Source organism: Scophthalmus maximus, chromosome 19 (assembly GCF_022379125.1).
Source record: "Scophthalmus maximus strain ysfricsl-2021 chromosome 19, ASM2237912v1, whole genome shotgun sequence".
In the NCBI taxonomy this organism is placed as follows: domain Eukaryota; kingdom Metazoa; phylum Chordata; class Actinopteri; order Pleuronectiformes; family Scophthalmidae; genus Scophthalmus; species Scophthalmus maximus.
Genome location: NC_061533.1, coordinates 2104039 through 2125634, shown reverse-complemented (window position 1 = coordinate 2125634; position 21596 = coordinate 2104039). Strand labels below are relative to the sequence as shown.

The window sequence follows — 21596 nt, the reverse complement described above, 5'->3', positions numbered from 1 at the left end:
CACCATCCTGGTGTCCGTCTGCAGAGGAACATCAGGAGAAACATCCTGCGGTGGGAGGAACGCCCGAATCACAGCGTCCGTATATCGCTCAGCGTGTCCTGGCTGGTCGACAGGTCGCTGCCGTCATTGCCCTCGTGATTTATGCGTGAGCTAAATCCAAAGAGGCGCCGACACCTTTGCGAGTGTCAACGGCTCGTTCTGACGCACTGGGTGACGGGAACATCGGGAGCTGACTAAATCTAAACGCTCCAAAAGGACGTCTTAATATCTCATGTGCAGTCACATAAACCTACAAAAAAATCATTAGCAATCATAGAGACAATCAAAGACAATATAACAATATTCATTCTTCAAAAAGACTCAATAATTTCCTATTTCCTGTTTCTATTAAACAATGAAATCGTGAATTGGTTGGGGGAAGTATTTCATAAGATATATCAGACATTAGATTCACATACAAAACATTTTGTTTTGAGGATGAATTCATTGTCGCTTTTCTGAAAATATTTGCAGATTCATCCTTTAAAAAAAATCCCCAATTAACAAACCGTACTTAAACAAGTCAAAGTCTTTCTTCCCGTTCACACACTGAAGATGTCTTTTGATATTCTGATGGTGAACTTGTTCTCACCCCCTGTGTGAAGCTGATGTAACGCTCGGGGACTTCCTCCGACGACGAGGGGGGAATCCCCTGCTCAGGGGGAGGGAACCTATCTCCACGCCTGACAGGTGGAGATAAAAGAGTTCTGACGTAAAACCAAACTCCTCGGGGCGTCGCCTCATTCTCTCTCTCTCTGTCTGTCTCGCTCTATCTGCTCGGGCCAGGCGGCGTTCGCTCGACCCGGTCGGCTGGAGTTGCGCAGGGCTGCAGTCGAACGGCCTCTCGACTCGGGGTTATGTCACTCTTCTGAGGAATGTGCCTGGAAACGCTCAGAGGGGGATTTTCTCCCCCAACTTTTCTCTCTCTGAGGGTTTTTTACACTCCTGAAGTTCAGCAACAAAGGAGAAGGGCCACGTGTTTACAGAAAATACTTTTTACACATTGGACGTTTGGTCAAAATGTTTTTCATGCACTTCAAGCAACAAACTAATAAAGTCTGCCTTCCTTTAAAATGTTTCCTACTAGTTAACCTTTAAATTCTGAGGAACGTTTCAGTTAAATTAGCTGGAAAACAAAGTGTTACCCGTTCGTTCTTGGGCTGTTTGCAGATAATGAAACTTTAACACAGAATATGAAGAGTTTCAGTTCTGCGAGTGTTGACGTTGTGTCTCTTAACTCTTCTTTTTAGGAGGGAACTTCCAAGTTCGCGACGTTGGAGATCAACCCCAAACGAGCTCAGAGGAGACACCAGCAGCAGAGAGACCTGGTGAGTCCACCGAGCAGAGAACAGACCTGTGTCCCTCCCTCAATATGTCACCACCTTTGATAAAATATTCACACAAATCCTTCCATAACTTTTTGAGTGATCAAACAAACAACCAAACAAGACAAACAAAACGAACCATCACATTACGTGAGGTGATAAAATCTTTTACTCTGAGAAAAATTAAACCTCATCAACTTTTCTGTCAACTGCTCCACCTGGTGGCGAGAGAAATCACTGCAGGTTGTTCATATGATAAACACAATGTTCATTTTCATTTCATAATAATTTACTTAAAAATCGTATTTTTCATTTCCTTTCATATGAATAATATAAATACAGACGGCATAACATAACATATCCTTTCTTTTGAAAAATCTGAACCTAATCAATGACACTTTTATACAATTTTATTAATAATGACGTTACCAGTCATTATAACTTAATTATTATTCCATACATATATACATTACTCTTTCGTTAATTTTTTTCTTTGTAATATTTTTAAAAATTGAGAAATATTTGGGCAACATTTTAAATCACTGTCCAGAGAATTCCACAATTTCACTCCATATACAGAGAAACACATCTGCCGTATGGACTTTTGAAATTCTATATTTCCTACTGTGATCCTCATCCTCATGTGAACAGGGGGTGATGCAGGGGACCATCCCCTACCTGGGGACCTTCCTGACGGACCTGGTGATGATGGACACGGCCATGAAGGACTACACCGAGGTCAGACTCTCCGGCCAATCACCAGCCTGACGCTCTGATAACTTGTTTTTTATTTATCGCCTCATCACTTGCTCATGTTGTCATCTCCTTCCTCTCCAGGGTGGTCTCATCAACTTTGAGAAGAGGAGAAAGGTAAAGTAAATCTTGTTGGCGTTTTAATGATCTGACCAGCACAGGAAAATCATCTTTCATGTGAGATCAGACAAGCGACTAACTCCTCCTCGTCTTGTCCCTGTTCCTCTGACCCGCAGGAGTTCGAGGTGATCGCGCAGATCAAACTGCTCCAGTTGGCCTCCAACAACTACAGCTTCACTCAGGACAGTCACTTCAGGGAGTGGTTCGCCTGCGTGGAGAAGCTCAGCGAGGCGGAGAGGTACGTCGGTCGGAGTAAAGGAAAAACGCCCTGAGTTTTTCTGGGCACCGGCTCGGCTTTTTGACAACAAGGTCGTCCCGTCTCGTCCTTTCAAAGATTAACTGTTGTCGTCGTCCTTCACTTCCTGTTTCCCGCAGCTACAACCTGTCCTGTGAGATCGAGCCTCTGTCGGAGTCGGCCAGCAACACACTGCGGGCCAAGAAGAACGGAGGAATCATGAAGCGCTGGAGCGAGTGAGTGGCGGTCATAGAAGTGAGGTGCAGAAACATTGTAATCATCCAGATGAATCTGGAAATATAATGTCACAATTTCACGTTCCAGTCGTCAGTTGACGGAGGCCGGCTGCAGCGGCGCCGCGGGCTCGCACTCCAAGTCCTTCGACCACTCGCACTACAGACCGTACCAAGGCAGCGGCAGTGGCGGCGGAGGCGGTGGCGGCGGGGGGGACAGTGGCGACGCCCTCAGCGTCACGTCCGTCAGCTCCAGCGGCTCAGACCTGGAGGACGTGAACGCCAGCTTCCTGTCCGACTCGCCGGAGGGACACGAGAGGAAGGTGAGCGAAGGAACAGTTTAAAGGGATCATTGTTGTTTTTTTTATAATGCCAGCGAACGTTACTGGTGATCATGTGATTGGATTATCTGATGTATATACATTTTTTTCTCTCTAGACGTCGACTCCGTCAGTGAAACTCACCGTCTCTGCTTACGGGAGAGAAGCTCCAGCAGCAGATACAACGTCTACGGTAACTTTTATATTCAACATTTTTAATTTACCCCTCTTTGCATTTTGTAATCCCTGGAATTCAATCAGCTGTTTTCATAGCAACAGTAGCCAGTGAGTAGCCTTATAACCTGTCGCTTTTGATTGTTGATCGGACGAAACAATGCAACTTGGTCGCATCTGTTTTCACAGGCTGAGAATCAGACTGGTACAGTAACATGTGTTGAAATGCACCGTGATGTTTTTCCTCCCGTTCAGTTCTGGGAGTGCACGTCCCTGTCGTCCCTGGATACGTCCGGGACGGGCTCCAGCTCCGGCTCGGCCTCGGGCTCCAGCAGCGCCTCGTCCTCCTCCGTCTCCTCGTCCACGCCGCTTGCGGCCTCGCGCTCGCACAAGCGCTCGGTGTCGGCCGTGTCCAACTACTCGACGCTGTCGCTGCCGCTGTACAACCAGCAGGTGGACGACTGCTGCATCATCAGGGTCAGTCTGGACGTGGAGAACGGCAACTTGTACAAGAGCATCCTGGTGAGTTCACGCTACTGTGGGATTGATGCTCTCATCATAACTATGTGTTCATATATGTATAATGAGTTAAATATAGTGACATGAGGTGACCTCCGCGTGTGTCTCCATGTTTGTACGTCGTGTTGAATACGGTTGTTGAACTAAACGGTCCGTCGTGCTCAGGGAAATGGAATCAGCCGTGCGCCACCATAAAGTGTCCCCACGACGGTCACTTGGTTGGTTGCGGTTTGCAACTTTACCACCAGATGCCGCCAGAAAATTACAAAAAAATTTAAAAATGTAATAACTTTAAATATATTTTTCTTGTGTCTTTAAATGCAAAAGATTTGTAACAATGTCAGTAACGAAAAACTAAATCTCTCAGTCTTTCCATCATTAATACGAATGAGTCGTTGTAAAATAATCCTTTTTTTAAAAAAAAATGTTTTTTTTACATATTTGTTTCTTGTCTTCAGATATGCTATTTTATCTTTATTCCAAGTCTCACTTGCCCTCATGTGAGCATTAAATATTAAAATATTACAGAAAAATATCCATAATAAAGTGTGTCAAAGCGATAATGCTGATTATCAAACAAAAGATAATAAGAAAAAGGCAAGACAATTATGATATTTTACAGCACATTTTACGTATGAGATTTTGGTTTTCAGGCTCTTTCAGTGGGAGTATGGATTTTACCAAAGATGTACAGTAGCTTTAACTTTTAAAAAAATTTAAAAGTTTTAGTTACAGGCTGTTGTCGCTCTGTCCGTCGATCCAGGTCACGAGTCAAGACAAGACGCCGGCCGTCATCAGGAAGGCCATGATCAAACACAACCTGGAGCGAGAGAAGACCGAGGACTACGAGCTGATGCAGAAGATCTCTGAGGACAAAGGTGAACAACACACACACACACACACACACACATCAGATTTGTGCTACATTTTTGAACGCTGGACTCGTCTGTTGTCTCTCTGAGGTGCAGCAACTAATAAAACCACACACTGGGGCTTTAAGTTTTTCTTATTATTATTCTCATTGTGACCCTTTTGTCCTGATGTGTTGTAGTTGACTCTTTGTTGTTTCTTCTCTCTCTCTCTCGTCCTGTAGAGCTGCGTATCCCGGACAACGCCAACGTCTTCTACGCCATGAACTCCACTGCCAACTACGACTTTGTGCTGAAGAAGCGCGGCTTCGCGCGGCCGGTGCGAGCCAAGAACGTGGCGAGCTCCACGCTGCCGCGCATGAAGCAGAAGGGGCTGAAAATCGCCAAAGGGATCTTCTGAGGCCCCCTGCCTCCCCCCGTCTCCCCCCTGAACACCCTCTCTCCAGAGGAAACTTTTTCTCGTTTCCGACGTCTGTCGGGAGGGAAAACTTAAAGTCCGAAGCACCTGAGTTTTTGGTTTTGGACAAAGAGACTCGCCAGAGGAGAAAATGACCACGCCGTCCTTCCTGTGGACGAGCAGGAAGCGGAGGAGCAACGGGGCCGCCGCGTCATCGGGACCCGCCGAGGATTTCAAGAGGCGGAGTCGGTCGCAGGGAAAAAAACATATGTCCCACGTAGACGCCGCTTCCTGACGGACACGTTTTGCGCAGGGAAAAACAAACGGCTCAACGTCCGAGTCGGCGGAGGAAACCCGTGGAACTCTTTCCGCCGCCGCGTCGGCTCGTGGAGAAGCAGATTCATTACAATTTTTCTGGTCCTTAAAATATTTGTTTACATATTTGTTTACATTTGAACATCATTTATGCACCTTCACGGAAAAAACTTTTTTAACCCCTCGGCAGCCTTTACCCCCCGGATGTCCCTCCCTCCGCCCTCACGCTCGCCCCCTGCTGGCCTGGAGTGTACATACATGAACGATACGAAGCCGCGGCGAGGAAACACACACGTGTGTGTGTTTACCAGCTGGGTGTTCCGATGTGTTTCTATACTTTTTCAGGGAAACTTTTGTTGTGAGTGTGTGAACCTGCCGGCGCCTTTACCCTCTCGCCCCCCCTCCCCCCTGGGGGGGTTTCCTGTGTGGGGACAGTGTTTTTACGGGGACGGCGGAGCTGAACGTTTGTCACTCGGGACTCGCGACACTGACGAGGAGGAATCTGAGCTCTGGACTTCTGAACGCCGCCATGTTACTTTTAAATAAATAAAAAGATGAATAAATTAATAAAAGGTCAAGAGACGGAAACGGACGGGAACGGCCAGGAATCACGTGCCACTAACGTTGTTTTTTCTTTCCTTTTTTTTTTTTACTGAATGGAACCACTTCACGTGACGGACGCGTCGGTCTGAGATGAAAAACAATAGACCTGAGTGTAAATATCGATTAAACACCGACTGTGCAGTATATTCTTTTCTTTTAATCCACTCGTTCACAAGATGTCGACACTTTTTGTACATTTTTATTTTGCGTCTCTCTGATCTGACGTGTCGCCGCTCGTCGTCTTCCCGAAGAGGAACGAACGTACGAGGCGCTCGTCACTGCCTTTCCTCTGCTTCCTGTCCGCAGGCCGCCATGTTGGAAGACGTAAGGAACAGATTTCATAACGTACAGAAGCCCATTAATGACAGGAGGAGAAAGAAAAAATGTGGGACATAAAGGGGATCATACTAAGACAATACTTTGAGTTGGAGCTCTGAGTTCTCTGTCTTTCCTGTTGTAAATGACCAATGAAAATAAATAAAAAAATCTAAATTATAAAACAAAAAGTCAAAATTATTGTATTGAGTTTACATTTTGACTTAATTAAAACATTTTCTTAATGTCAGAAAAAACTTTAATTTCTTTGAAGCTCAGGTTAGTTTTCAAATATCGTTTTTGTCTGACCATATATCTGAAATATCATAATCCTGATCATAATTAAAATAAATATAATAATAATAATGTTTTTTCTATCACACAAGACAGAAGCAAAAACAAATTGCACATTTGATAAGATGAGAAATTTAAAAAAGAATTCTACTTAAAATTGAAATATTTTTGGATTAATTTCCTTATCAACTAATATTTCAATGAACTAATTATTTCAGCTCTTATCACAAGTATTTCATTTTTATTATTCCTCAACTTTTTTTTCAAAAATCTTTCTCTTTATGGCAGCAATGGGCTTCCATACACACCCGAATAAAGAAATGATGAAAAATATTTAATATAATTAAGTTTGACTGTAATAATTACCTAAAAGTTAAAGTATTAATTATTTATGAAACATGCATTCTTTGAAAGAAGCCTCTGTTACAAACATTTTGACACTAAATTCTATCTGTCTACCATCGCCTGGCAACTCTGGGGAGAATTATTACAGAATAAATGAAAATGTGATCTACGAAAAAATAAGCAACATCACCAGAATAACTCTGTGCCTCAGTTCTTCCAACGCGGCGGCTCGTCCGTCATATTGTTCGTAACCACTCGTCACTCGTGTCGTGACCGACCTGTGTGTGTTTCAGTCCTGAAGGATGTTTGTTGTTATTGTTCCGTCGTTTCCTCTCTGGGCTCCGACTCTCGGCAGTTGTGTGTGTGTGTTTGTGTGTGTGTGTGTGTGTGTGTGTGTGTGTGTGTGTGTGTGTGTGTGTGTGTGTGTGTGTGTGTGTGTGTGTGTGTGTGTGTGTGTGTGTGTGTGTGTGTGTGTGTGTGTGTGTGTGTAAAAGATGGAGGTTGATGATTTAAACGCCTGTAAAAAGTCATTTTGTCAGAACACAGAGAAGCTTCCTGGATGGTGGAGTCAAGTTTTGATGTCAGTTGTGAGCAGGAGCCCAGATGTGCGATGATGATGATGATGATGATGATGATGATGATGCTCCCAACTGCACGAGATCTGTTTCCTCTTCTCAACCTGTTTCTTTGTAAAGGAAAAATCCAACCTGACAAAAACAGTTTTCAGGGACGTTCTGTCCAGTTTTGGGGGGTTTCAGATTTCTGTCATTTCCATGAATAAGATCTTTTCTACAGTGACAAAACATAACTGCTAAATAATTTTCCTTTTCCTTTAATTTGCTGCGTCTGTGAAGCTCGGCCACATATTTTCAGTTTACAGTTTACATGAGAAGAATTTACAGAACTTCTCATCAGTCGCTGCCAATATAATAATAATAATAATAATAATATTAATGATAATAAAAAAGGCACCTATGAAGATGAAGATGAAACTAACTCAAGTGGTGTCAGATAAAATAAATTTTTAGAAATACAATAATAAGAAACCTAAAATCAAAAGAAAAGAACAAAAAAATAAAGCAAAAAAACAGTTTTAACAGATGTCACTGACTCAGGCAGGTCGTTCCGGGGCCTCGGGGTCCCTCGGGGCTCTCGCTCTGGCCCCTTTTGGTTTCCAGCCAAGAGATCATTCTTTAACGGAAAAGTAACTTTTAGTCCTTTTATTGTGGTTATGATGAAGAAACGTGTGAATGCATGTTTGGTTTTTAGAAAAGGCTAAAAGCGACGTCTGTCAATACAACTCTGTGCTAATGCTAATCCTGCTTATCGTGCTGATCCCTCTCTGCCGTGACCAGCTGCGATGATAGCTGCTGTTCGGGCGGTTGGAGCAAACAGTCCGTTTTCACACCCTCTCCGCTGTCGCATAGCATTCTGGGAAATGTAGGGAATCCCTAATTAGGGGAAAGCGGGGGTTCATGCGCACACACAAAACAAAACAAAGGTTGGATTTTTCCTGATGAGTTTTTGTCATGTCACAGCAACAGAACACTAAAGTTGCCTGTATTGCACTGTAACCATGTTCTGCCTTTTTCATTTGTTTCATTTGTTCTCTCCGCGTGAAGTTCGTCATTCTCTCAACGATCAAATGAATGAAGGGACAAAAGAAAACGTGCCGGAGCAATATGGCGGCGCGTCGTCCGACTGTCGTTCGCGCCGCGTTGGCGTGAAATCCCTTCGCTGGTGGAACACTGTGACCTTTGACCCCTTTCACTCGCGCGTCGAGCACTGTGAACAAACAGAAAACGTCTCGCTGCCCCTCGGCGGCGGCGGCGGCGGCGGCGTGGTGAACGTGGCGACTGGCTCGACCCTCCATGTGCCAAACACGGAACGAGAGAAAGAGACTCGTCTGCCTTTCACATTGGAGGGAAAAAAACAACGTCTGTATGTTTACTGTTGTCACAAAAAAGAAAAGGGGGGTGAGAACATTATGAAAAGAATATTAATAATCTGGTCCCGTTTCCCTGCGGAGAATCGGAGTGTTGTCCGAGAAACTTGAAGCGAAGACGTTTTTTCAGGAGCCGTTGTGGAAACTTCACTTTCGTGAATTTAACCTCCGGATTTTTTCCCCCACGTAAACGAGTCTTTGAGGTTTTTCTTCCAAACAAACGCTTCAGTACGTCGACGTATTCTGGTTCAATTACACAAAGTAAACGGGAGAATCTCGATCGCTTGTGTTCGACACTGTTGTGAAGTTTGTGTCGCCTACGAACTTTATTCAAACTTCTTGAATGTTGTTTTAAATGGCAGAGACACTTTTTGCTGGTGCGGATGTTTCAGGGACAAAAAAACAAATGACTTTCGTCAACTGGATGCAGAGCAGGTTGTTTCTCTTTGGTGAACGTGAGCAGACAAGTGGTTTTATAAGTTATGAAAGAAGCTGATCCCTGATGATTCCCCGAACGAGGCAAATTTTCCTTTAAGGAATAAAAGCTGGCATCATTCCTTATTTTTCTTATTGTCAACAACTCCTAACATAAGACACAAATCGTGTAATATGTTAAATGCACATATGTAGTTTATTTAAAAAAAAAAATTTAAACAGCTGGACATAATAGGAATAGGAGGAAATCTGTAATCCACGTTCGGTGTCGTGGGCCTGAGTCTCCTGTATCAAGTGACTTCAAACGACTATGAAGTGACGAAAAATAAGTACAAAATAGAAACAAAATCACTATGAAGACACGTCAAATGACAACAGAGACTAAAAGCAACACACACACACAAAAGAAGCACAAAGACACAGAGTCTCTGGGTCTTTATCCTCGTGTTCATAACGGGGTCGGGGACGACATTGTCTCATAATTCGTTCGTGCCAGCGAGTATTTGGGGCAGCAGGAGTGTGAGTGGGTGTGTATGTGGGACGGGGTCAAACGAAGCAACAGTGTGTGTGTGTGTGTGTGTGTGTGTGTGTGTGTGTGTGTGTGTGTGTGTGTGTGTGTGTGTGTGTGTGTGTGTGTGTGTGTGTGTGTGAGAGAGAGTGGTGACGAAGTAGTGACACAGTGTGACCCACTGATGTGTTTTCAATTGTTTCTGGAGACAATGGAGCTCTGTGGCTCAGAGGGATGCTTCTCACACACACACACACACACACACAAACACACACAGTCTCTCAAACACACTCACACACAAGTTACCTGTTAGTGGCTCTACCTGTTTATTAAAGATTTGTTGTCAATAATAAAAATTTAAGAAATAACCTCACCCACCAACATAACTTGAACGCAGCATCAGTGTTGTATCTCTGTCGTGTTTGTTTGGAACCAGAAACTCTCCGACGACTCTTTGGCTTTTTAATAATAAAAAAAAACTACGATTAATAATTAATATCAAATGAGTCGTGTCTCCCGCGGCCGTGAGGTTTTAATGTCTTCGTCTTTTCTGACGGCTTCTTGAGAAGGTGAAGATTTCTGTAACACGAGTGGAACTTTGAAGTTGAGCGTTTCTGTGATGATGAGGCTGATAATGTCGGGTGGAAGTCGGTGTGTGTGTGTGTGTGTGTGTGTGTGTGTCGTCGTAGCCTCGTGTTGACCTGACGTACCTTTTGTGATTTGACCTGATTCTGTGCGAGTTTGAACAAAAAAAAAGGCTGCGTTTACAAGAAGAAGAAGAAAAAAACAAGACTAAAGACTGGAAACCAGCTGGCGTGGTGTGTCTGTTTTTAATTTTTACTTTTCTGTTTCGTTCCCCTGAACTCTGCTCGGGTGCCATTTTCCATTTTAACAAAAAGGGTTTTGAACTTTTTCTAACTGCAGTCTCTTCTTTTCATTTTTACTTTTTATTCCCTTTTTTCCCAAGAAAAAAAACAACAAAAAAAAGTTGTCTAGAAAACGAAACTGTCGTCGATTGTGTCTTTTGTTTTATTTATTGATTTGTATATAGAGACTTTGTTTTGCATTGTACATTCTCTCCTTCCTTGGTTATAGATTAATATATTCATGTATATACGAATAAACATTAAGTTTCTAAAAGTAAAAGAAGAAAAAAAAGACTTTCTCTGCTTGATCTCAAGTGACAACAAAATGAGCTGAAATATTCATAGAGGATTTTTTAAAGTAATGAGAATGTTGTACTGAAAATACTAAATTCATATCTGAAGATCATGGTGGTGGGGAAAGTATTTATACATCTTACATATACTCATCTTACTTTGTACTTTTGCACCGTGGGTCAGAGATAATTGGTTTTTCAATTCCTCTCTATGTCTGGAACAATATTGCAGGAATTGACAATAAAGTTGACTTGACTTACTTAAGCAAAATAAACAGATTACAAGATAATCTTTAAGTCTTGCGCGAGTAAAAGTGTTAAAATATAAAAAGTGTTAAAATATAAAAAGTAAAACAAAATTTTAGAAACTCAGGTTTTCTGTATAAAGCTTATAAAAAAAATCTGATTAATAATGTGGAGACAAAAAGTAGAATATTCATCCTGAAGGAAAAGTCTCACAACATAAATAAACAGTTTATCGGTTGACGCTTTAGTTCTACGTCATTTCCCCGCGACGGGACGGGAACCCTCTTGGCCCTCGCGCCTGCGCAGTGGCCCCGGACGCAGCTCTGTGTGTTTGTTGTCACAATGGCGCTGAGCAAGACGTTCGGACAGAAGCCGGTGAAGTTCCAGCTGGAGGAGGACGGAGACTTCTACATGATCGGGTCGGAGGTGAGTGGTTGGTCTCCTCGACGGAGCGACGTGTCTCTGATTAATGCACATCCGGTCAGAGAAGTGTTGTCATTGTTGTCCGTCCGCTAGCGGCTAGCGGAGGATGCTAGCAACTAGCGGAGGATGCTAGCAGCAGTGGTGGTGGTGGTGGAGGGCAACGGAAGGAGACTCATTCATTTATTTAACTCCTTTACTTTGAGTCAGAATAGCAGCTGGTAATAAACATATTTAACCCAAATATAAATTTAGTGGAATGAAGTTTGACTCGCAGGCTCACTCGGTTTCATCCGGCTTAGCTTAGCTTAGCTTAGCTAGCGATGAGCTAACTAGCTAACGGAGCTAATCACAACACTGCAGCTTTTATTTTGATTAAAACTTCACTCAGACGCAAATCGTATCAGTCAGGTTCAGTTTGTAACAGAAACCGATCTTCGTTCAGAGTGCGTCGGTCCTCTCACACGTGCTGGTGTTGACATTAAACCCGATGTTCTGCTGCAGCTAAACGATTAGCTTCATTACTTTCATCATAACACCAGTCACATCAAATGTCTGTTATGATTTGACACATCATCACGTCACTTTGGTTTAGTTCAGTCTAATAAACAGACTGATTCACAAATAATGTCAGTTTGTCAGCGTGTGATTATAGAAGATAAAGATCATATTTGTGTCTCACGTGTTTCTGTGAATCTGACACACATGTTCTATAATGTAGAAATTAAAAAGCCATAATAATTGAATGGTGCTAAATAATCTTTCGTAATTCCAGAGAGGATCACCAGCTTGTTCTTCCATAAACGATTGTAAACAGTGTATTTCTTTTATGTTATTGTTATTTTTACTGCTTTTATTTTGTTTGGTGTTTTATATTGTTCTGTTTTTATTACTTATTTTATGTATTGATTATATCTTGCTCTTATTAATGTTGTACTCTGTGACTTGTCTGTTAAAAGCGCTATATAAATAAACTCATTATTATATTCATATTTTTCTCTGTCGAGCTGTGATGGACTTTTTTTTTAACAATCTTTACTGATAAAGACAAGAATTGTTCCTCACGACTCCAGCTACAGTGTTTAGATAATTATGAAGCCTCAATCTCATTTAATAAATATCTACCGACGGTGAATAACCTGGACAAAAAATCAAGTCCACAAATTCAGAATTAATTTTTAAATAATCCAGAAAAATATAAGAAAAATAATTTTTTGCACCATTGGAGAAATATATACTTCACATTGTCAAAGCTTTAGGCACCAAAAGTAAAGGAACTATATTGTACCATGTAGTAATAAATGGTTAATAATATTGTTTTTAAGATAGATCTTTGTCAGGAGACCCTGATTAATCTGCATGAGTCTTTTGTAGATTATTAAATTGATTTTTCTTCATGTTTTGTTTCTGTGTGTTTGTGCCCAGGTGGGAAACTACCTGCGTATGTTCAGAGGCTCCTTGTACAAACGATACCCGTCGCTATGGAGGAAACTAGCATCAGTGGAGGAGCGGAAGAAAATAGTGGAGTCGTCGCACGGTCAGTAGAGTGACAGCAGAGGGGGTCAGGCTTTAAAAACCCCACCATCATCTACTTCTTTCTCATTCAAACTAGAGACACTGTTTTTATTTGTGTTTGTCGATTGTTTCCGTGTTGTCCTGACTTTTTTTCCCCCGTCTCGTGGCTCAGACCACGGCTACACGCAGCTCGCCACCAGCGTGACGCTGCTGAAGGCGTCCGAGGTCGATGAGATCCTGGAGGGGAACGATGAAAAGTACAAGGCGGTGTCCATCAGCACCGAGCCCCCCGCCTACCTCAGGTACTGACAACAAACATGTCGTCTAATTTTTATGATTTATTAGACTGGGATACCAGGAAACAAAGTAGACCTGAGTTCAGGGTTATTTATTTTAGTGGTGAAAAGCATCTGTGATCATTTTATATGAAGCTGTGTAACAGAATTGTCTTATATCTCATATAAGATTTGGACGATAGTAACACATTTTTGACGTGCTCATGTTTCCGTGTGTTGTATCACCAGGGAGCAGAAGGCGAAGAGGAACAGTCAGTGGGTTCCCACGCTGCCCAACAGCTCCCACCACCTGGACGCGGTGCCGTGCTCCACCACCATCAACCGCAGCCGACTGGGCCGCGACAAGAAGAGGACGTTCCCCCTGTGGTGAGTGGCCGGATATAATATGCCATCCATTACGGATTCTCCTTGAGGTGTAAAATAAACCTCTAATTTCTTTCCAAATGTACCATTTAACGGTTATTATTCAGATTATAGCAAACTGATATTAAGTTATAATATTTATATATATGCTCCACGCGAGAACAGACAAACACTTGTGTTTAATCGCTCCAAACTCGACCAGGTGTAGTTAAATTTCTGTCCCTGCGTCTTTCCCTGCGCAGCTTCGACGACCACGATCCGGCTGTGATCCACGAGAACGCCACCCAGTCCGAGGTGCTGGTTCCGATCCGCCTGGACATGGAGATCGAGGGACAGAAGCTCCGAGATGCTTTCACCTGGAACATGAACGGTAACGATGCCACCGTCACTTTTCATCTGAGCTCGGAAATAATTTTTTTTCGTGGCAGAGAAGAGACCGGGAAAAAATAGTTGATTCCCGCTGCTTGTGAACTTTCCAGAGAAGCTCATGACGCCCGAGATGTTCGCCGAGATCCTGTGCGACGACCTGGACCTCAACCCGCTGGCCTTCGTGCCGGCCATCGCCTCCGCCATCCGACAGCAGATCGAGTCGTATCCGACCGACAGCATCCTGGAGGAGCAGACGGACCAGAGGGTCATCATCAAGGTGACGCTCCGGTTCTGAAACCTTTCACGCTCAGAGACGAATCCTTTCCTTCTTCTTTTTAAAAATCTGTTTCCTCCGTTGTCCAGTTGAACATCCATGTGGGGAACATCTCCCTGGTGGACCAGTTCGAATGGGACATGTCGGAGAGGGAGAACTCTCCGGAGAAGTTTGCCCTGAAGCTCTGCTCCGAGCTCGGCCTGGGCGGCGAGTTCGTCACCACCATCGCCTACAGCATCCGCGGTCAGCTGAGCTGGCACCAGAGGACGTACGCCTTCAGGTACCTTCCCTCAGAAACACAAAAAGATTTTTTAGGGAGCTGATCGAAAACCTGAGGCCTGTTGTTGTGTTTCAGTTTGTGATTGTAGCAGCAGATCATTTTATGTTTCTGTGTATTTTCCGTCTCTTTTATTTTACATCTGGGTTTTTTTTTAAGTCTGTGTTTTTTACATCTGAGTTTTTTGACGTCTGTGTTTTTTTACATCTGTGTTTTTTCACGTTCACACATGTCGTTCCTCTCTTTGTTTTCACTCTTCATTTCCACTGAGCCGAGATTGTTTGTGAAAATAATCGTCACAGTCTGGAATTAGTTTTTCGTTTCCTGACGTCCACACACGCTGCTGATCCAGCTCGTCACAACAACCTGGTAACACGTCAAGATATCTAAGTTACTGTAACAGGAACAATGTCGAGAGTCTTTGAAGCTCAGAGTTCGTTCCAGGATTCGCTCGGAATCTGCGGCTGAAAAAAAAGTGACTATTTGATTATTGTGAGATGTTCTGAACCGCTCTTTGTGTTTGTGTTTCCAGTGAGAATCCTCTTCCCACTGTGGAGATCGCCATCAGGAACACGGGCGACGCCGACCAGTGGTGCCCCCTGCTGGAGACGCTGACGGACGCAGAGATGGAGAAGAAGATCAGAGACCAGGACAGAAACACGAGGTGGGCGTCGGCTCGTCAGTCTCTTTACAAAATACATTATTGTATCTTTTCTTTTTATTTTTGTTATTGAAACAATTAATCAATGATGAAAATATTTGCTGATGATTTTTCTTTTCATTGATTATTGTCGTCTGTTGCCCGTTGATCAGTTTACGTCTCTGTCGCTGTTGTTGTTGTTGACGCTCTTTTCCCGTCTTTGCTCCGCAGGCGAATGAGGCGACTGGCGAACACGGCGCCCGCCTGGTAGACGAGACGCCGACGCCGCCGACCCCATGACCTCCTCCCACCAGAGCGGTATGACTCACGGTGACATCATCAGCCACAACGAAGCTCCGCCTCCTCCGAGCGCCGGACGTCTTCCCTGCTCGACCTCAGTCCACCGCTCACCACAGTTATTATTTTTATTGTTATTATGAATATTTTGCCCCCGGTAGAAAAACGTCCCTCTGCCTCGTTCGTCCTCCTCCGTGTTGCCATGAAGACCGTTGGCGTGGAAATGCCGTTTGACCACTGACTCTTTGAAAACATCTCACCGCCAGTCTCTCAGATAATATATTGTTATGTTGTTATCTCGTTGTCTTTTTGTACATTTTAATAATTCTTACAAAATAAAAAAAAATTAAAAAAAACAGATTTCCTGTCTGATCATGTTGTTTATCATTCATAAAGAGTTTACTCACATTTATTGTTTTATTATTTATCACTGGAAAGACACAATCTTGAAGAAAAATTATATGAAATTAGTTTTTTTGTGTTTATTTGTGTGTCTTTACTTCAGAATTATGACTAGTGTTGTTTAGATTATAATTTAAATTATTGCCTTCGCTAAGAATGTGAGGATTTTGCCATATATTTATTCATTATTAATCATGTGAGAGTCAGTTTGTACAGTTTAATTTTTTATCTCCCTGTCAATGCTTTTCTTTTTCACTGCGAGTAGAATTTAAAATTAAATTAAAAAAAATTCTTTACTACAAAAAAAGGAAAAAAACTAAGTTGGAGAAATAAGAACTGAATTTGAGGAGAAAACGATACAAAAGTGCAGCAAGATGATATTAAGTCAAAATCAAATCAAAAATTGATGCCACGAATTCAAAGATAAAAACGTGATAAAAAGTAAATAACTTGTATCACAAATTTCCAAATCTTAGATTGAAATCTTTACACAGAACTATATGCAGTGAATTCATATTGACCTTCATCAGTGTCGTTGAGTGATGACGATGGTCAGAGTTGTGTGTTCTGTTGTACTCAGCAGCTTCCATCTCGTCCACAGTGTTCCAGCCACAAAAGGCAGCGAAGAGGAAAAATGCAGACGAGGCGGACGGGATTTCAGGCCGTCGGCAGTTTGTCAGTGAGTCAGAGACACAACAGCAGGTGAGGGACAGACGGTCGGTGCTGCTGCTCTCGGCCCTGAGGTCTGGTACCCGACGTTAACTGTCCGCTCACGTCAGCTGGAAGTTCATCGCACATGAATAACCTCAAGTCAAAGGTCCACTTACTGACTTTTTCCCCATAACTGTATTTCCTCTGTGTGTGTGTGTGTGTGTGTGTGTGTGACTCCCTGTAATTACATAACTGATGAGAATCATGAGCTTCGGTCGAAAGCTCAGGAAAGTTAGTGCTTAGTTCTGTTGTCAACAAGCAAAAGTTGTGTGTACTCATCAAAACATATTGTGAATCCTCTGATGTTGATGACGTTTCCTTCCTCATGAAAACATTGGGAAACTTTTCTTTTTTTTTCCATAACAATTTTCAAACCTGGGAATTTATTATACACTCATGAAAAACACAAATGTCCAACAGGAAACCTTGAAAAATAAATGACTCAGTCGCACATATTTTCTCTGGTGAAAAATCAGGTGAACGTGAGACTTTGATCATCACAGACTTTTGCTGATGCTAATAATAATAATAGATAATAATTCAGTTTTCTTTCCTTCTGCTTCTCTGCCTTTATTTTTCTGTTTCCTCTGAGTGTCTTCCTTTGTGTTTTGTCTGATTCCGGCGCCTCAGTGTCGGTCGTCCGGCGGCAGGTCTCCAGCTCGCTGCTGCTGGTCGTCGAGGGGACGGTCGTCGAGGGGAGGGTCGTCTGGCTCCTATATATATATATAGATATATATATATATCTATATATATATCGCTGATTCCTGAGGAGGGAGGGAACCAATACTCAATAATCAATTCTGATCCTTTACAAAACTGTCTTTTTCTTTGCTGAAAATGTTCATCAGGTTAAATCTGATCGTGGATCAGCTGCAGCGTTTATGTTTTCGTGCCACTCTCGTGAACGCGGTACTTCGTGAACGCGGTACTTCGTGAACGCGGTACTTCGTGAACGCGATACTTCGTGAACGCGATACTTCAGGAACGTGGTACTTCAGGAACGCGATAATTTATGAACGCGATACTTCGTGAACGCGGTACTTTGTGAACGCGGTACTTTGTGAGCGTGATACTTCATGAGCGTATTTCTACAAATTCTTTACAAAATTTCATTTGGACTCGAGGATGAACTGATTTGATGTTGCTGGTCAAAGGTCAAGGTCACTAAGACCTCTCACAAAACACATTTTTGTTGCCATAACTTGGAAAATTTAAAACAAATTATCATAAAATTGTCTAAATTTAGCGTGCAATTTTAACGTTCTGCAAAAACACTTTATTCAGTTCTCAGGAACTGATGATTCTTGTTAAGCAAATAAAAGTTGACTTTGCTCTGAGCAGAAGTACGGTCGTGGATCTGCTGCAGTTTGTCGTCTACAATCAATTTCGTGACATCGAGCGCGAGACGAAAACAGGATCCGTTGATCTTCTGCTTGTGACCCTGAAACTCGACTTCGACGAAAATAAAGTCTGCGTTGAAATGTTGAAAACAGTAGGAGGGAATTTGTTTTTGGTATTTGTGATGGAAAACCATAAAAAAAAAATATCCTCAATGAGTTTCAGCAGTTTGTTTTATTTGCGTGTCTCCGTCCTTCATGTGGTTCTGATCTGATTTATGAACTTTAAATTGGACACAGGATCCATTTTGATCTGCTGAAAGTCTGACAGTGTAGTTCATGTTCCTGCATTTCTTCCTCCAGAGACGAAGCCAACATGTTCTGGTTTCATTTGTTGCTGGAGGGTGAAATGTTCCATACTGTACCCAGGAGGTCGTGAGCACCCAGGGGAGGAACGGCGCCAGCATGACGATGAAGGCCTGGCCCGGGAGGAAGACGTCGGCTCCACACGTGCACCAGCATGACGATGAAGGCCTGGCCCGGGAGGAAGACGTCGGCTCCACACGTGCATCAGCATGACGATGAAGGCCTGGCCCGGGAGGAAGACGTCGGCTCCACACGTGCACCAGCATGACGATGAAGGCCTGGCCCGGGAGGAAGACGTCGGCTCCACACGTGCACCAGCATGACGATGAAGGCCTGGCCCGGGAGGAAGACGTCGGCTCCACACGTGCACCAGCATGACGATGAAGGCCTGGCCCGGGAGGAAGACGTCGGCTCCACACGTGCACCAGCATGACGATGAAGGCCTGGCCCGGGAGGAAGACGTCGGCTCCACACGTGCACCAGCATGACGATGAAGGCCTGGCCCGGGAGGAAGACGTCGGCCAGCAGAGCAAACAGCTGCAGAGCTTCAGGTTAAATTCAGCTCGTGAGTGTGTTTTGTGTTCTTTTGTTTCCGTGACGACACTAAAGTCAACGCCTCAAAAAGAAAAAGCTGTCGAACCCGAGTCAGTGGCGTTGAACAGCGGCAGCTACAGAAATGGAAACTTTAACGGAAACAAGAAAATATTTGTATTTATTATCTTATGTATGGATTTATGGAAGCCCATTCCTGTCAGATTATGGATACATTGATCAAACTTTGAGGTTAACAGAAGTAAAAACTGGTAACTCACGATAAGTCAAAATGTCTTAGATTTATGGAAGACGACATGACATATTTATCCTTCCTCAATATTTAAATTTTCATAAGTCAGTATGAGAAGATGAGTCAAGAACTTTTCAGTCAGAATTAAAATATTGATCTACAATTACAGAACTTTGACAGAAAAAAGTCACAAATTGAACTTCTAACAACGTTTACTTCACAAGCGTATTATGATTTTATTGACCTAATTTAAATTTAATTTCTCTGACTTGCCGATTGACTATTTAATTTTTCTGGCAGGAATGGGCTTCCGTACATGTTATGTATATATTGTCCATATAATCATAAAAACTGTTCTGGTGACATTTCTGCCTCCAGAAGGATTTTATATAACTTATCACTAACTTTATCTATAACATGAATCCCTTGGTGACATGATACTGGTTCCTCACATGTAAGTATTTGTTTGTCTAAAACATTTTCCTCTCACGTCGGCTCAGCACGTCACCGTCCTGATAACACGGTCCTACACTGTACCAGCCTGATATTACAGTAATTTAAAAGTGTCCACGACACAGAAAACACACACCTGTAATCCTGCACTCGGACAGTTTCACAACAACTCACTGTATCATTAACCTGGAATGTGGAGCGAACTGCTGAGCGTCGTCGAAAAGAGAAAAGAGGCTCGTGAGCATCACAACAATACGTAACCGTGCCAACCAAGAAACTGAGATGTAAAAACTCATGTTTCCTCAAGTAAAGGCTCAGTTCACCCAAATGACACCTGACGATATCACGTCAACTCTTGTGGAATCAAACGACGGAGATTTCTTTTCTTGGATTTCTTGGAATTGACATTTAAAAACATTAAAGCTACAGGGTGTCATTTTCTGACAGCACCTGGTGGTAAAGTTGCAAACTGCAACCAACTGAGCAACCGACAGTGGGAATAATTAGAAGAATTTATTCACAGAAATTGAATATATTGTCCATAACTATGTGTTCATATATGTTAGATATAGTTCCATGAGGTGGAGCGACCTCCGTGTGAGTCTCCATGTTTCTACGTCGTGTTGAATACGGTTGTTGAACTAAACGCTCCAGAACACGTCGCGTTCACGTTGAATTTTCAGACGCTGACGGAAACAGGAAATGGAATCGACGATGCGCCACCATAAAGTGTCCCCTGTCGCTCGCTCAGTTGGTTGCAGTTTGCGACTTTACCACCAGTTGCCGCCAGAAAATTGCAAATATTACACACCGGGGCTTTAACTCAAATCATAAAAAGGATACAGTCATGACGACTCCTCCAAACAGGAACATGAAAACGAAATCCGCCGTCCGCCCCCGGAAGCAGCTTTCCTCCAGCATCTGGCAGTAACGATAACTCGCTGCAGTCAAGGAACCCGACAGATTCACTGAGGATATTTATTCAGTTTTTTCTACTCGCCGCGATAAAATAAGATACAGGAAGATGATGTTGAACAGGAAACTGAATCCGAGGGAACCGAAGAAGAGGAAGTTGGTGACCAGGCGCCATATCTGAGACGAGGGAGTAATTTAAAAAAACGCGTTAATATGACGATGTCAAGGTGTTTATTTACAAATAGTAAATATGAACGTTACCTGATATCGTCTGATGATGAGCTCGGGGTTGAAATAGAGCTGGAAGGGGCCGACGACCTCGAGCTGCTGAAAGATTTATACAGCTTGAGGTTTGATAGTGGACATTCTTATTTTGTAGGTGTTTCTATTTTTGATTGATTTGTATGTTTTGGTGAGAGACGTACGACTGAAATTTCATCTACTTCCGTTATTTTTACAAAGCTAATCTGTGTTTATCTCACTCTTAATTTAAATACTTTCAGTTTACAAGTGAACTTGTTGCTCACACTTCAACTGCTTTCACACGTTATACGTCAACTAACATTTCAACTGCATTTATTTGTTCTTAAAATGAGTTTAAGATCTTAAAAATCTCTCTGTTCTGTTGTAACTGTTCACGTTACTTCACTAACGCTAAATAGTTTTACACTTTGTCTGACGCCTCAACTCCTTTCACTCCTTTAACTTCGTCGTTGTTGTCGTCGTTGTTATTGTCGTTGTTGTTGTTGTTGTTGTCGTTGTTGTTGTCGTCGTTGTCGTTGTTTGTGTCTTACCACGGCGGTGGTGAGGACGCAGGCGGTCGTGTACGCTCGTGTCACCACGGGGATCTGGAGATACTCCTGAGTGAAGCTGTGAGCTGCCATCATCATCATCATCATCATCATCATCATCATCATCATCATCATCATCATCATCAACATGCTGCCGCCTCACTGTCCACCATCATTCACCCCGCTGCATCAGCAGCACAGGCCCCGCCCCCTGCTCCCTGCACCAGCCAATCAGAT

At 43.0% G+C, this 21596-nt stretch overlaps 3 protein-coding genes across 6 annotated transcripts in view; 2 read left to right on the top strand and 1 right to left on the bottom strand.

Annotated features, from left to right (window-relative positions):
* Positions 1 to 8430, top strand: part of LOC118314631 (ral guanine nucleotide dissociation stimulator-like) — a 41667-nt gene extending 33237 nt beyond the window's left edge. For all 4 annotated transcript variants that reach the window (XM_035641202.2, XM_047329043.1, XM_035641201.2 and 1 more), the window contains exons 9-18: positions 1290 to 1367; positions 2016 to 2102; positions 2202 to 2234; positions 2354 to 2475; positions 2613 to 2708; positions 2797 to 3028; positions 3144 to 3218; positions 3455 to 3721; positions 4482 to 4596; positions 4812 to 8430. In XM_035641202.2, coding sequence (XP_035497095.1) covers positions 1290 to 1367; positions 2016 to 2102; positions 2202 to 2234; positions 2354 to 2475; positions 2613 to 2708; positions 2797 to 3028; positions 3144 to 3218; positions 3455 to 3721; positions 4482 to 4596; positions 4812 to 4987 — 1281 coding nt within the window. In that variant the 3' untranslated portion in view covers positions 4988 to 8430. The remainder of the gene's footprint in view (positions 1 to 1289; positions 1368 to 2015; positions 2103 to 2201; positions 2235 to 2353; positions 2476 to 2612; positions 2709 to 2796; positions 3029 to 3143; positions 3219 to 3454; positions 3722 to 4481; positions 4597 to 4811) is intronic.
* Positions 8431 to 11420: 2990 nt separating this feature from the next.
* Positions 11421 to 15960, top strand: smarcb1a (SWI/SNF related, matrix associated, actin dependent regulator of chromatin, subfamily b, member 1a). Its single transcript, XM_035640948.2, has 9 exons — positions 11421 to 11575; positions 12995 to 13106; positions 13257 to 13386; positions 13609 to 13746; positions 13986 to 14113; positions 14223 to 14389; positions 14476 to 14666; positions 15196 to 15327; positions 15535 to 15960. The coding sequence occupies exons 1-9, from the start codon at positions 11492 to 11494 to the stop codon at positions 15572 to 15574; spliced, it is 1122 nt and encodes a 373-aa protein (XP_035496841.1). The 5' UTR covers positions 11421 to 11491; the 3' UTR covers positions 15575 to 15960.
* A 1952-nt stretch (positions 15961 to 17912) lies between these two features.
* LOC118314576 (derlin-3-like) lies at positions 17913 to 21534 on the bottom strand. Its single transcript, XM_047329070.1, is given in 4 exon segments — positions 17913 to 18953; positions 20497 to 20590; positions 20672 to 20895; positions 21363 to 21534. Coding segments are annotated over 4 exon segments (798 nt in total). The 5' UTR covers positions 21510 to 21534; the 3' UTR covers positions 17913 to 18620.
* Between the last annotated feature and the right edge of the window lie 62 nt (positions 21535 to 21596).

Bases quoted from the DNA above. Each gene is read 5' to 3' on its own strand.
- smarcb1a (XM_035640948.2), top strand. From the start codon at position 11,492: ATGGCGCTGAGCAAGACGTTCGGACAGAAGCCGGTGAAGTTCCAGCTG. The intron at 13,107-13,256 runs GTCAGTAGAGTG...CTCGTGGCTCAG, and splicing joins AATAGTGGAGTCGTCGCACG to ACCACGGCTACACGCAGCTC. The intron at 14,667-15,195 runs GTACCTTCCCTC...TTGTGTTTCCAG, and splicing joins CAGAGGACGTACGCCTTCAG to TGAGAATCCTCTTCCCACTG.